At 49.6% G+C, this 15,819-nt stretch overlaps 1 protein-coding gene across 1 annotated transcript in view; it reads left to right on the top strand.

Annotated features, from left to right (window-relative positions):
* Window positions 1-13,931: 13,931 nt before the first annotated feature.
* MB21D2 (Mab-21 domain containing 2) overlaps window positions 13,932-15,819 on the top strand; it is a 58,569-nt gene continuing 56,681 nt past the window's right edge. Inside the window, exon 1 of the mRNA XM_083504269.1 lies at window positions 13,932-14,434. Coding sequence (XP_083360395.1) covers window positions 14,164-14,434 — 271 coding nt within the window. The 5' untranslated portion in view covers window positions 13,932-14,163. The remainder of the gene's footprint in view (window positions 14,435-15,819) is intronic.

The raw sequence follows: 15,819 nt of genomic DNA, 5'->3' as shown, positions 1-15,819 counted from the left end.
CAAAAAGCCAAAACTTGTTTTGAACATTTGACAAAAAGAAGCAACAGTGTCCCCACCCCCAGACACTGGGCTGTGAATGAAGATGGGGTTTCAAATACAGTGGTACCTTGGTTCCCAAACTTAATCCGTTCCCAAAGTCTGTTCCAAAACCAAAGCGTTCCAAAACCAAGGCGCGCTTTCCCATAGAAAGTAATGCAAAATCCATTCCAGACTCTTAAAAACAACCCCTAAAACAACAATTTAACATGGATTTTACTCTCTAGTGAGACCATTGATCCATAAAATGAAAGCAATAATCAATATACAGTACTGTATTATAAAATAAATAAGACAGTATTGTAGATGATGAAAATTAAAATCCCCCCCCTTACTTACACTGATGATAGTCATTATTTGGATGGGGGCCTTTTATCCATTTCCACAGTCATGCAATCAATCAATCAATCAATCAATCAATAGCTAAACTGGGTTCCACACAGTCACAAAAACAAATTAACCAAAAAAGCCTCAAAAACGCAAAATAAATAACAAAAACAAAAGCGCCAAATACAGTGGTACCTTGGTTCTTGAACTTAATCCATTCTGGAAGTCCATTTGACTTCCGAAATGTTCAGAAACCAAGGCTTGGCTTCTGATTGGTGCAGGTACCCCAGAAACAATAGCCAACAGACATTTGGTTTCCTAAAAACGTTCGAAAACCAGAACATTCCCGGATTTTTGGTGTTTGGGAACCAAGGCGTTTGAGAACCAAGGTACCACTGTACCTTTTCTATCTGGTTTGCAAGCTGCCACCACCCAAAAAATTGTGAGAAGGCCCCATGGGCAACATCTGGTTCCCAGTCTCATGAGAACCCAAGAAGAGACTGAAGGGCCGGGCCAATGGTCCATTTGTTCTCACAGGGGCCAACCAGATGCTTCTTTTGGGAAACCATCAAGCAGAATTTGAGCACAAGAGCAACTCTCCCCTCCTGTGGCTCCAGCAATTGCATGAATTTGTCCAATCCTCTTTGGAAGCCACACTAGGTTGCCTAGGATAAATCACATTTCTGTGGGATGTGAAACACAGGGAGCAGTCAAGTATAACATCCCTAGAGTGGACATGAAAGGGGATGTTTTCTCCAGTCAGTAGAAAACGTTCTGTTTCCTCCTGGGCTGGGACAAACCTCCTCTGCATGTGACTAGAGGTGGGCGTGACCTTACCTGTCCAGGTGACAAAAGGACCAGGCACACAGCAGCACCCCTCTCTGACTCCATTCGTCGAAGAAGCAACATTAGCTTGAGATGGCTTTCAGCCAAGAGAGAACAAAGGAACTATCTCCTTATGGGATAGATTCCACATGTATATACTTTGTAACCTAAGTCTGCCTTCAGGGGTCCATCTGTGAACTGAATGTGTGAGTAAACTTCTTCTATACTTTTTACACAAGATTGTGTTGTGTCTATTCTTTTTAAGGGGGAGTAAAGGGGATTACCAGGAATCCTATACAGTCATCCCTTGAGTTGAATGCGCTTTGGGTTGAGCGCGTTCGAGTTGTGCTCCGCGGCAACCCGGAAGTAACGGAGCGCATTACTTCTGGGTTTCGCCACTTGCGCATGCACAGATGCTCAAAATGACGTCACACGCAGAAGCAGCAAAAAGCGACGCGTGCGCGCGCGCAGATGTGCCGTCACTGTTTACATTTGCTTCTAGATGCGAACAGGGCTCCGGAACGGATCCCGTTTGCATCTAGAGGTACCACTGTACTGAGACACTTAAACGAGCTTGCAACAAGCTAACCGCTGTGTATTTAAAAGGGGAATGTTAAAACTCTGCTAAGTTATAGAAACCTAGACAGCATCTTAAAAAGCAGAGATATCGCCTTGCCAACAAAGATCCGTATAGTTAAAGCTCTGGTTTTCCCAGTAGTGATGTATGGAAGTGAGAGCTGGGCCATAAAGAAGGCTGATTGCCAAAGAACTGATACTTTTGAATTCTGGTGCTGGAGGAGACTCTTGAGAGTCCCATGGACTGCAAGAAGATCAAACCTCTCCATTCTGAAGGAAATCAGCCCTGAGCGCTCACTGGAAGGACAGATCCTGAAGCTGAGGCTCCAAGACTTTGGCCACCTCAGGAGAAGAGAAGACTCCCTGGAAAAGACCCTGATGCTGGGAAAGATGGAGGGCACAAGGAGAAGGGGACGACAGAGGACGAGATGGTGGGACAGTGTTCTCGAAGCTACCAGCATGAGTCTGACCAAACTGCGGGAGGCAGTGGAAGACAGGAGGGCCTGGCGTGCTCTGGTCCAGGGGGTCACAAAGAGTCAGACACGACTAAACGACTAAACAACAACAAGAAGTTATAAAATTTGCTAGTGCAAGTTAGGAAGGACATTATTAAACAATATATCCTCTCCTGCCTCCCTGAAGATTCCCACAATTTCCACCTGCAAAAGCCTTCCTGTCTCCCTCAGTTACCGTCTGTCCTCTCTTAGCAGCTCCACACAGACCCTCTGGGGGCAGCAACTTAAGGCACTGTTGGGCAACATGATGGCTGCATCTCCAGCCCCAGAACCTGCCTGGGGTCTTTCCAAGTCTCTCGCCCATCCGTGCAATATTATCTGACATGCTGTCCATTGACAAAATGGATGACTCTGTGGCAGGTAGTTCAGTTGTGCCTTATGAGGACAGGATGGAGAGCAGGGGGCAGATGCTCTTAGAAAGCTGACTTGTGGTTCTAACCCTTAGAAAGGCATCCTGCTTATTCAGGGAGGGGGAGGCAGGCAGGCATTAAGGGCCTTTTCGCTATCTTCCCATTTATTCAGAGCAGTTAACAGATTAAACCAATTCATTAGCCACAAAGTGGAGCAAAGAGCAATGCGGTTTAGGAAGCGGGGAAATCTCTCTTCGGATTTTCTCATAAATGGGGAACATCGGATTTCAATCTGGCCTAGCAGCAGAATAAGGAGGAAAGCTATCAGACCCAAGATAAGACAGAGGTGCAGAATACGACCAGAATATGGATTAAACGAGAGTGTGGATGAGCCCCAAGCTGAAATAGACTCGGAGTCGAGTGTGGATTTCATGCTCTTTATTCAGCTTATAGTAGCGAGGAATAAAAGTTTCCCCAAAATATCTGCTTTATATACATTATTTACACAATGGGCTGCACGTGATTGGCTAATTCTGGGATTCTCCTGTTGGCCAATCAGGTTGCAGATTTACTTCCACCTGGAGCTGGATTGGGTGGCTCCTGCAGACCAATCAGACTGCTGCATTGTTCTAGGACCAATCAGACTGCTGCCTTTTGGATCCTATTCAACTCAGTACATAACACAAGCCAAGGCAGGGAGAAAGATTCAGCGTTAAAAGCTTTTCCAGCCTCTCAGAAAAGAAGCAGCAGGTACCATCTATGAAACACAGTCTTCAGCCTATGCGCTACCAGGGTGCAAAGATCCCTCAGCACCCCCAAATTTAGTTTCGCCCCCAAATTAGCTTTTATTATGACGTAAGAATTAATTTCGCATGCATGGCGCCGTTGAGAATGAGAAGCGCCGTCGTTGAGTCAAGCGCCACTATTGTGAAAGACAAGCCCCGCTGCTGGTGAAGCACATCTTTGGTAAACGAGTGCACATAGTCGAAAGTCCTTCAGTAAAACAGTAGCTATACATTTCGGTAATGCTTAGGTATATATGTATTGTGGTTTTTTAGCTTGATCAAAATTATTTATTATTTCATAACAGGTAGATAGCTAAGAGCTTAGGCAGCTTCAGCAGCGGGCTCCTGGTGCCCCACACCCCTTGCACCCCCGGGGAAAGACGGCCCTGCAGCTAAGAGAAATGGCAAAATGCAAAATAATTGAGAACCAGAGGAGAACAGCAGGTTCAAAACTATTAACAACTTTGCGGCAACTTACTGTATTTTTCGCTCTATAAGGCGCACCAGACCACAAGACGCACCTAGTTTTTGGAGGAGGAAAACAAGAAAAAAAAATTCTGAATCTCAGAAGCCAGAACAGCAAGAGGGATCGCTGCGCAGTGAAAGCAGCAATCCCTCTTGCTGTTCTGGCTTCTGGGATAGCTGCGCAGCCTGCATTCGCTCCATAAGACGCACACACATTTCCCCTTACTTTTTAGGAGGGGAAAAGTGAGTCTTATAGAGCAAAAAATATGGTAGATTGGCATGGGAGATAGTGGCTGTGAGCTGACTGACATTTAGTCTGCATTCAACGTGCTCCCAACCACTGGCTTGTGAAGCTGCGTACACATGAGAAAGCTACAATCCACCTCTATCGTGTTATTTCTTGAGAAATATTGACATTTTGATGCATTTTCCCTCAACCACATTTGATTCAATTTGAAAACGTACGTCCTAGCCACCAAGATCTTCTGGGTTATGTGCCTGTTCTGCCTCCACAGTTGAAGGCAGAAATGCTTCTGAATACCCATGGCTAGAAACCACAGGAGGGGAGAGTTGCTCTTCTGCTCAAATCCTGCTTGCAGGTTTCCCATAATGGGCATCTGTTTGGTCAGTGCAAGAACAGGGTGCTGGACTAGATGGCCTGATCCAGCACGTTCTTCTGATGTTCTCTGCCCTCTGCCATAGGCAGTCTGAGGGCAAGTTGGGAACGCATTCAACCACACTGATGTGCACCGCGAGTTACAAATGTGATTTGAAATGCGCGGGGGTGGTCAGACAACAAACTCGCTGAGTCTTTTTTTTTTAATAAATATTTATTGACTTTTCACAAATTTTAACAGACACACAAAATACACAATACACAATACACAAATACACACACAAGAACAAACATGCATAATTTCAAAACCTTTTTTCTCTCTTAAACCTTACTTCTCCGACTTCCCCATACCTCTCCTTTCTGCATTCCAATTCTCAAATTATTTCAGCAAATCCTCCCCCTTAATTTTATCTAATTTTCCTCATTCTTTTCTTTTACATAATCTTTTGCTTCTATAATCCCCTATTCTCTATAACCACAACATTTTAACAGTCATTAATTTTGCAGTATTTCTTAAGATAGATTTTAAATTTCCTCCAATCTTCTTCCGCTGTCTCTTTCCCCTGGTCCCGGATTCTGCCAGTCATTTCGGCCAGTCCCATATAGTCTATTACTTTCGTCTGCCATTCTTTCACAAACTCGCTGAGTCTTCATCACCATCATCTGTTTATCTGTACGCCACTTTTCCATGAAAATGTGCCCAAAGCGGCTCACAACATCTCAACAATTAAGTATAACAGTTCAAAAAATTTGAAGCAATTAGAAATAATAAAACCAATTAAAAAAACCCCCAAGGAGTTGTAAGGTGGCAATGTGTACACTGCCACACAACACCTCTCTTGACTTAAACCATGGGTAGGCAAACTAAGGCCCAGGGGCCGGATCCAGCCCAATGGCCTTCTAAATCCGACCCACGGACAGTCCGGGATTCAGTGCGTTTTTACATGAGTAGAATGTGCCCTTTTATTTAAAATGCATCTCTGGGTTATTTGTGGGGCATAGGAATTTGTTCATTTCCCCCCCTTCTGAAATATAGTCCGGCCCCCCACAAGGTCTGAGGGACAGTGGACCGGCCCCCGGCTGAAAAAGTTTGCTGACCCCTGGGTTAGACCAAAACCCTTCCCTGCATCTTTGGTGATCCCCGTATTTATCAGCGCCGTGGAGGGAGGGTGGTGAACCCGTCTCCCATCGGGCTGTTTCGCCCAGCGGCCATTAGCATGGAATCAATATTTTCTCATGGCCTCAAGTGAGTTTTCTCCGGCGTCAGTGAAAACAAGAGTGGCTCCCCGTCACAGTGAGAAAAATGCACATGGACGCACGCACTTTCTAGCGCAGCCGAACAAAAGGTTACGCATGGCAGAGCATTACCCCAAGTGACCAATTCCTTCGAGAGCCAAGCAGAGCCTGACGTACTTCAATTATCCCCAAGGTTATTCAATTATCCTCTTCCTCCATTTTCCCCCCCCCCCCACAGCCACCGCCATGCTGGCGTGTGACTGAGGTGACCTGGCAGGTGGCGAGATGGAGCACCAATGAGGCATCTCCAGTTGCTCCGGGGACTATGTGTGACATTGCGAAGAGAGATGTCAGCACACACACAAACGCTTACCGTTCTGCTCCTGACTCCCTTTTCCCAGCAGAGGTGCCTGTTTCCGAATCAGCAGCCAAATCACCCGACCTTTAAAAGGGGGAAACTGGGGAAAGAGCTGAGGCAACAGACCTATTTAATCTGCCCACATGCAAATAACAAATTAAAACTGCTAGCCCTCTGGGGATAAAGAGCCATTTGCCTACACACACATTCCCTGTAGGCTATAAATCTAGACAAATAAATATACATTTCATTACAGCAAATTAACTCTGCCAAGAAGAATGGGAGGTCTTTGTGGGATTGTTTAGGGATGCAGGAGAGGATATATTGTTTGGTCATGGCCTTTCCAACTTGTGTTACCAAGTTCACAATTTAACAGAGTAACATTTCCCCTTTTTAAACTTGCAGCGGATGCGTTTGCTCAGGCTCGCTAAAGCCTCTATAATACGTTTCATTGATAATTTCCCCTTTAGTCCCTCATAAAAAGATAGACGCGACACAGTCTTCTATAAAAGTATAAAAGGAGTTTACTCACTCACATTCTGTTCACAAATGGATCCCAGAAGGCAGACTTAAGTTAGAAAAGTAATATACAGTGGTACCTTGGGTTACATATGCTTCAGGTTACAGACTCCGCTAACCCAGAAATATTACCTCGGGTTAAGAACTTTGCTTCAGGATAAGAACCGAAATCGTACTCCGGTGGCACAGCGGCAGCAGAAGGCCCCATTAGCTAAAGTGGTGCTTCAGGTTAAGAACAGTTTCAGGTTAAGAACGGACCTCCGGAACGAATTAAGTAGTTAACCCGAGGTACCACTGTACACCTGAAATCTATCCCATAAGGAGACAGTCTCTTTGTGCATCTTAGGCTAAGCAGATATTGCTTCTTCGATGAATGTGGTCAGAGAGAGAGACTGGCTGACCAGTCCTGCTCTTTTGTTACCTGGGCAGGTGAGGTCACGCCCACCTCTAGACACATGCAGAGGAAGTCTGTCCCAGCCTAGGAGAAACAGGAAGTTTTGACTGGCTGGTCCAGACATCATCATCATCATCATCACTTTATATTTGTCTGCCACCTTTCCAGTTAAAAAAACAATGTTCAAGGCGGTTTACAGCATAACAAGATTTACATAATTACAAAAGTCATAAACAATAAATAAACCACATCAAAAAATACACAACCAAATGGGAAACAATTTCCACATAAAATCTAAAATGAAGAATACAGCATTAATACCACAGTTTAAAATGACATAGGTAAAAAATAACAGCAATTTAAACAAACAACGAAAACTAAACTAAATGGAGCCCTTTCTGCCCAGTAGCAGCGGCGACAGCAGTCCTTTATAGAGCCCATCAGGCCCCGCCCTGGCCAGGTGGTGAGTGGCAGGACTGGGCCCTCAGGCGCTGAGCAGGGAGTCCTCCTTGTTCACTCTAGGGATGTTGTACTTGACGGCTCTTGTGTTTCACATCCCAGAGTGAGCAGCCCCTTCTCCCTCCTTGCCCTCGCACCCTGTGGCAACCACAGTAGCCAATTGTCCGGGGATTTAATTAAGAACCTAAGGCAGCCCCCTAATGCCTTTCACATGCATGAGATGAGGGAAAGGCTGACCCTACGGAAGGATTTCAGCTTAGTTCCTGCCTTGCCTCTTGGGTCGCCAGATGGGTGGGCCAGAGCATCCCAGGCATGGCATCATTTTCCAAAGAAAAGAAATGCCCACAATGCATTGCTGTCACCAGCACTTGGACCACATGACTGGTCATGTCTGCCCTCTCAAGCTCCCCAGCCTTGGAAGGGGCAGGCCTTCAGTCTCCTGCCTCATCAGGACCTGGTACAGGGATAGGCAAACTCGGCCCTGCAGATGTTTTAGGACTACATCTCCCATCATCCCTAGCTAACAGGACCAGTGGTCAGGGATGATGGGAGTTGTAGTCCCAAAACATCTGCTGGGCTGAGTTTGCCTATTCCTGACCTGGTACCTCCAGGGGTTTCTGCTGCATAGTCTCACTCCCCTCCCCAAGTGCTGTGCCCCCCTCCTGATCTAAATCAGAGGGCTCAGAGAGAGAGAGAGGAAGAGAGAGTGTGGTGCAGTGGTTAGAGTGCAGGACTAGGAACTGGGAGAGACATGGGTTCAAATCCCTGCGTGGCCACAAAGTTTACTGCGTGAACCTGGTGGCCAGTCACAGTTTTGCAGCCTAACCAACCTCGCAGGGTTGTTGTGAGGATAAAGTGGGAAGCGAACCACATACGCCACCTTGAGCTCCTTTAGTAGCTACAGAAATTGGCCTTTTCCAGAAAGACTATCTGAGCAGCCCAGAACCCCATGCCTTACTCCGGAGAGTGGCGGCTTACCAAATGAAGCCTTAGAGTGGACTCCGCTGCAGGGATTCTGTGCGCACATTGCACAAATATGCATTTTGCTCATTTAATTATTTACGGCATATATATTTCTCCTTTCTGCCAAGGCATCCAAAGGGGTTTGCAATTTAACATACTAAAACAGAAGGATGCTACCAATTAGGAAAAGCAGCTTTGGCTCAGGGTGCTGGTGGTTTTATCAGGAGCTGATAGCATGAGCTCCCTGGCCTGTTCTTTTTTGTGGCTAAGGTCCCAGTTTTGTCAGACTGATGCAACGTTTTCCATTTTGTCCTCCTTGTGGGGAGAGGAGGAGGAAGGGGAGGATGACTGCAGGAGGCAAACATCCCAAAGAGACAATCTGGGACCTGGAGACAGATGGACACAACAATGGCTCTTTCTGGCGGTGCCTCACTTTTGCACACAAACACACTTTCCCAAAAAGCCCCTGCAACCTCTCTGACAGCTTCTTTTCGGGACAGCTCTCTTTCTGCTAGGGTCAGATTCAACTGATTTATGGCCCTTTTAAATCCAGGGCTGCTTGCAGCACCTGTGCTCTCAGAAAGAAGGGATTTGCAGGCTTCCCGTGCCTCGGTTGGTGTCCTGGAGGTTTATTGGGCTCTTTACAACCCTTCAAAAACCTCCAGCTGAGTTCCCACATCTGGGAGGCTTTCCCCCATGACGCAGTCTGTCTCTGGGCTTCTCCAAGCTACCTGCTTATTCTGCATCCCTTCCTCCTTTCATTTCTTACACAGAAGTTAAGACAACACCCAGTCTTTATTGAGCGTTCCCCTTCACTTTCCTTACAGCAAAAAGTCTGGTTTACCAAAAAAAGGTGTACCGTATTTTTTGCACCATAACACTCACTTTTTTCCTCCTAGAAAGTAAGGGGAAATGTCTGTGCGTGTTATGGAGGGAATGCCTGCGGGTGGCGGGGGGGATCTGCTGCAGTCGTGAGCAGAGGATCCATGGTTCCCCTTCCTTTCCTCCTCTGTGGTTACAAAGCATGGATCCACATGGATCCTCAGGATTTTTGCATTGGGCTACTCCAAACTCACTGTCAGATCACATGTCTGTGGCCACAGCATGAACCACAAAAATCATATATCCACTATTTCATTTAGAATATTTTTTCCCTTGTTTTCCTCCTCTAAAAACTCTGTGTGTGTTATGGTCTGGTGCGTGTTATAGAGCGAAAAATACGGTATTTGTTGCACTAGGACAGTGGTTCTCAAACTTTTTTCTCTGGGCCACATGTTCAGAATAAACAATTACTTGCACCATATTGATTTTTTTTATTGATAAGAAATACATTGGGGGAAAAAAGAAGCAACTTACATGTAGCAGTGCTTGATTCATAACATGACCCCGGGACACCCAGAAAGTATAAAAGAATGCAGCTACATAAGAACGTGAATCATTCCCAAAACAGAACGTTAACGGTCCTTGAATCTCAATGGGGCAAAGGCTCAGAGTCCACTTTCTTATATTTAACTTCTTGGAACCCTTGTGGATTTCTTGAGTGTTTCAGGCACTTCTGTCCAGGACAGCAGATAAACAGCCTCTTGGTTAGGAAAGTTGGCAGTAACAGGATTGGTTCTCCATGGGCCTCTCTTTCTCATTTTTCAAGTGAACATCACATGATATGCTCTCTCTCCCTGTTTTTTCTCCAGCCACTTTTAGCTGTTGTGCAGCGTTTAAAGAAGGATTCCTGGTCATGCACCCCCTCTGTCCCAGCTGGGGACAGCTCCTGAAACCTTTGCATCGCCACGTTTGCTGACTTTGCAGTTGCAGAGCCTTTCATCAACTCTTCCCTGTGTGGGGCCTTGATCAATTTTTCATGTGTTCGAGTTCCTTGGTAGCATTTGACCTTTCCCCAAAGGGTGCATTCTCAGAACTACCACTTGCAAGAAGAACAAGAAGAAGAAATAAGAAGACAGGAAACCTAGGAAGGCATGCCAGTGGCCCATTTTGCTCGCAATAACGCAAGAGCCTGTGCTGGATCAGGCCAATGGCCCATCTAGTCCAGCACCCTCTTCTCAGATGTCGGGGGGGGGGGGGGAAAGCAGCAAGTGGGACATGAGCACAAGAGCGCACTCCCCTCTTGCAACTGGCATTCAGAAGCATTGCAACTGTGGAGGGAGCGCATAGCTATTGTGGTGAGTCTCATCGATAGCCTTATTCTCCTCCATGAATTTGTCCAATCCTCTTTTAACCATCCAAGTTGGTGGCCATCACTGACTCCTGTGGCAGGGAGTTCCGTAGATTAACCATGCGCCGCAAAACGAAGTACGTCCTCTTATGTGTCCTGATTGTTCCGTGCAGTGGTACCTCAGGTTACATATGCTTCAGGTTACAGACTCTGCTAACCCAGAAATAGTGCTTCAGGTTAAGAACTTTGTTTCAGGATGAGAACAGAAATCGGGCTCCAGCGGCGCGGCGGCAGCAGAAGGCCCCATTAGCTAAAGTGGTGCTTCAGGTTAAGAACAGACCTCCGGAACGAATTAAGTACTTAACCCGAGGTACCACTGTATTGCATGCACTGACTGCCAGCAATGGCTCTCCGGGCTTTCAGACACAGAGTCTCTCCCTACCTGCGTATGCCATTGGGGATGGAACCTGGGACCTTCTACCTGCAAAGCAAATGCTCTACCAATGAGCTACGGCCTGACACCAAAGCACTATTGGATGGAGAGACTGCAGAGTCTATGAAGTCTGGGTAGGGCAGCCCTCAAGGGAATCTTACCATTAAATGGAGAGGGGACATGTTAGCAAAGCAACCAGCTTGGCATTCACAGTCGTAACCAAGAGAGGGCAGCAGTGGACATCCACGCCAGCCACGGAAGACTAAAAAATAGGGCTGGAAGACATGAGGAAGAGACCTGAATCACTTGCAGCAGGTGGAAAGGTCTTCCAGGGAGCCCCATCTTGTCCACACAAATCCTCCATTTTTTGCCTTTGAGTCCAGTGTTAAATCCATCACAGTCTTTTTAAAAATTATAAATATTTTATTCATTTTCTTTTATTATAATAAATTGCAAATAACGATGATCCAATTTTACATTTTCCAATCCACCCCCCTCCCCGGTGACTTCCCTCATCTTCCCTTTCTGGTTTGCTACATTGATTGTGGTCTTCTGCATATTAATATACTTTAGATGTTACGACATTGTCTTCCTTCATATTTTACTTGAATAAAGTTGTGAATGATTATTCAAAACCCGCCAATGAGTCCATTTCTTTTTGTTGTTTCTGTAGGTAAATTGTAAAAGGTTCCCATTCTTTTTTAAAAGTCTCTGTTGTCCTTTTCATGTAGTTTATCTGTAGAATTCTGAATAATTTTTCTTGCCATTGTTCTTTCGTTGGTACTTCTTCATTCTTCCAAACTTGAGCCTTATGCAACTCCACTTGTTTGGATGACACGGGTTCTGCCCACCTATGTATTCTGACAAATTCTGGCTGCCCCCTTGCCCTTCAAAGAGAGCTCTCGTAAAGGCTGGAATCATACGCACACTTAGAATTATAGACTTGTAGTGTTGGAAGGGACCCCCAGGGCTCATCTAGTCTGACCCCCTGCAATGCAGGAATCAGGGCTGAAGAATCCCCAGCCAATGTCCTCCAAGGAAGGGAGTCCATTCCACTGTCAAACACTCCCAAAGTTACTGGGAGGAAGTCCCACTGAGCCCCATGCGGTTTACTTCTGAGCACTGCAGAGGGGTTATTTTGTACTTGTTGGTGCAGCACTTTGGTTTTTTGGATGCTGAGCGATAGGCCAAGCTTCTGTTAAGATATTTAGGGTGGTTTGGAAGTCATCCTCTGAGCGTGCGCACACTACGTTGTCATCAGCATACTGAAGCTCTATGGCAGAAGTTACAGTAACCTTACTCTTTGCTTTCGGCCTGCTCAGATTGAAGAGCTTTCCATATGATTTCTACTCTGGTGGGGAGTTTCCCTTTGACAAAGTGTAGGATCATGGCAATGAAAATAATGAATAGAGTTGGGGCAATAACACAACCCTGTTCAACACTTGATCCCACTGTGAATGGTTCACTTTGAGAGCCATTGTTATCTGTGATTGTTGCTGTCATATTATCATGAAGGAGGCAAAGGATGTTCACAAATTTATCTGGGCAGCCAATTTTCAGAAGGACAGTCCACAGGCCATTATGATTTAAAGATTGTCTTCCATAAACACTGTTTTAACAAAGAGTCCATAAGTGACTGTGGAGGCCAATTCTGGATCCACACGTCTTTCCACAGTGGGGACATTGGTTCCCGGGCAGGAGTTGATCACGGTGAGGGTTTGCCAATTCTACCTTCCTCTTACCACCTTTCTCCCTTGCGTTCTGAGTTCGAGTGTCTTCAAAGCCCAGGACACCTTTGGTCAAGGCTGTTCTCCAACTGGAGCGCTCGCCGGCCGGTGTTTCCCAATTGCTGGTGTTTATACTACATTTTTAAAGATTTGCCTTGAGACAATCTTTAAACCTCTTTTGTTGACCACCAGCATTACACTTTCCATTTTTAAGTTCGGAATAGAGTAGTTGCTTTGGAAGAGGAGGAGGGTGTCAGCTACACAGAACACTGCTATCCACACTTGACCAGGCCAAAGAGTTCTGTGTAGTTTTTCAGATTTTTCTGCCAATAAAACAAAACAAAACATATCAATTAATTTCGTTGATGAAGCAGATGTGTATGGGACCTAATGGGAAAAGATGTGTAAAATCCAGCACCAAAGGAACATTTTTGCAGCGGCTAGTGGCAGGCTTGGTTGGTGGCCAAACTGTTGCCTCGGAATAAATCATGTTCATTTCAGAGCTACAGGCCAGAGTGTGTCCCTTTGGCCTTAAAGTGCACCCAGCCGCGATGAGAAGCAAATCAAAGTCGGCGCGAACCGAAACAGGCCCACCGGCGTGGCAGCTGCCTCCGGGGTCAACAGAGACCCTGAGCCAGCTGAGCAGAAGCCTCTTCCTCAAGGCAGAGGCGCGCCTGGACTCCCTTGCGCCCTCGCCAGAGCCGGGGAGCGCGAGTTTTGCGCCCCCCTCGGGCTGCGCCTTTGGCGAGGTCCAACCTGGCCAGCCCCTCCGTGCGCCCCGGCCTCCAGGCTTCTTCTGCGGCGGAACGGATCCTGCGCCGCCCCCAAAGCTCCTGACAACCTCTCTCCCCCCGGCGGTGGCGGTGGCGAGGGGTCCTGCCCCGCAGCGAAGCTTCCCGGGTGCGCTCGGGCGCGCGGCACCGAAGCGCTCTGCGTGGCTCGGCCGCCGGCCGCCTGTGCCGAGGCTGCCCGGGCGCGCGGGGCGGCGCCGGTTGGAGCTGCCGGCGTTGCCGCGCGCGGTGTGGGCGGCGGCGAGGCTGGGCCGGGCCCGGGAGCGCGCAAAGCAGCCTTGGCAGCGCGGCCACTGGGAGCGCCGTTGCTGGGATTCCCGGTCGGGCGTCCCGGCGGCGCTGCAGCCGCGCTCGCTCGCGCGCTCCCGGGCGCCGGGATCCGGGGCGGAGGAGGAGGAGGAGAAGGAGAAGAAGGAGGAGCCGCCGCGGGGCGGGCAGCCGGCGAGCGCCAGGCCCGGCCCGCCTGCCTGGCTGCTGCTGCTGCTGCCTGGGCGCTGGCGGCGGCGGCGGCGGCGTCTGCTCCCGGTTGCGCGGCGCCTGGGGTCCGGCTGGCGGTCCGGGCGGCGGGCGCGGCTGCTGGGTGCGCTGCGTCTGCTGCTCGTCCTGGCCGGCGCGAAGATGGCCGCTCCGCCGCTGGCCGCCAAGGCTGGCTCGGGCGCCGCGCCTGGCCCGGGCCGGGCTCCCTCCTCGGCGTCGTCGGGCGGCTCGTCGCTGTCCTCCGCCGCGGCCGCGGCCGCCGCCTTCCCGGAGCTGGACTTCCGCTCGGGCGCCCGCGTCGAGGAGCTCAACCGGCTCATCCAGGAGTTCACGCGCCACGACCAGCGCGAGTACGACGACCAGCGCGCGCTCGAGATCCACACCGCCAAGGACTTCATCTTCTCCATGCTGGGTAAGGAGGAGAAGCGAGAAGCCGGAGGCGGCGGGGGGCGAGGCTGCCGGGACCAGTTGCTCCGGAGGCTCCCGCGGGCGGAGGGGCGGCCGAGCCCCCAGACGGGCGCGGCTTCGGGGGCGCCGGGCTGCCCTTCTTCGCCTGGGAGCGTCGGGGAGGTGGCGAGGGTCCTTCGGTGCTGGAGCCCCGTTTCGGGTTAAGGGAAATAGGGTGGGGGGAGAGGAAAAGGGCAAAGACCCCGACTTGGGGGGGGGGAGTTCTGGGCGTGATCCTGCCCCCCTCCGTATGAAGCTAGGCCTGGGGGCTTGCAGGGAGTCTGGCACCTGTCGCACTGGCGGCTCTTGCCTGCAGCCCCTGAATCGGAATTACGCCCCCCACGTTTCCAAGAGAGCATGCTCCCAGAAGCCAGGATGCCACCCTGCTCACCAGTCCTCCTCCCTCCCTCCCTCCCAAAGCCGTGGGTAGCTTGGCAGAAATGCCCGGGGGGGGGGGAGAGACACTGTTGGGCAAAGCCTCGTGCGCCTCCCGGCTCCTTTTCCAGCTGCGGAGGAAGGCAGGCCGGGGGACGGAGCCGGGGGTCCCTCTTTGCCACGGGAGAGGAAGCAGGAGCGAGCGGGGAAAGCAGCCCCCCTCCCACGGCAGCCCCACTTTCCCGGCGCTGATTATTTCCGAGAACCCGCCCCGTTCACCTCGGCAGCGAGGCCAGGGCTGTGGCTCCCCCCCCCGCCCCCAGCTCGTCAGCTGAGACAAAGGGCAGAGAGGGAGAGGGGGGGGCGCCTCACGCCCGCCGGTGCGCAAGAACAGCGCTCCCATCCTGGGCAAACGGGGAGCCTTCAGGCCATGGGTGCTTTCCACCCAGCTCAGCTGGCGGGATTGTGTGGGGAAGGGAGGAAGGGGGAGGGGGAGAGCCCCACCTCCTCTCGTAATTATGAAGTCTGAAATGTATTGGAATGGACATAAATCACTGCTGGAGCGTGTTGCAGGCCGAGCAGGGAGTCAAGGCGAGTCCCCTGGGATCGCCCTCCTCTCCCTGTTAGCGCTGCGTGAAACTGTAAGATGTAATCCTGGCTGGAGCAAAGGACCACTTCTTTGGTTTTGCTTTTGAAGAGGGCTTTGCAAAGCCGGGTAACTAAGCCCTGCTCCTCTGGCCTGAGGTGGCTGTTGCATTGCACAGGCCTCAATGCTGGCGGCGTTTGGTCCTAGCTCTCAGCTGTGGTTCCATGATGCAGCTGCAGGTTCAGCAGGTGCCCCCTTCCCCCTCCTCTGGCCTGGCCATCAGGAGGAGGTTGGAAGCTTTCCTTTCCGTCCCTGTTCTTCATTAACTGCCCTCTAGCATCGCGTCCAAACTACACAAACTTCAGGTTATTCAAAGGAACAAAGGTCAC

The sequence above is a fragment of the Podarcis liolepis genome (genome assembly GCF_965112155.1).
Source record: "Podarcis liolepis genome assembly, chromosome: 5".
NCBI classification, from domain to species: domain Eukaryota; kingdom Metazoa; phylum Chordata; class Lepidosauria; order Squamata; family Lacertidae; genus Podarcis; species Podarcis liolepis.
The sequence above is the reverse complement of the archived record's forward strand: the minus strand, read 5'-3'. Positions and strand labels throughout refer to the sequence as shown.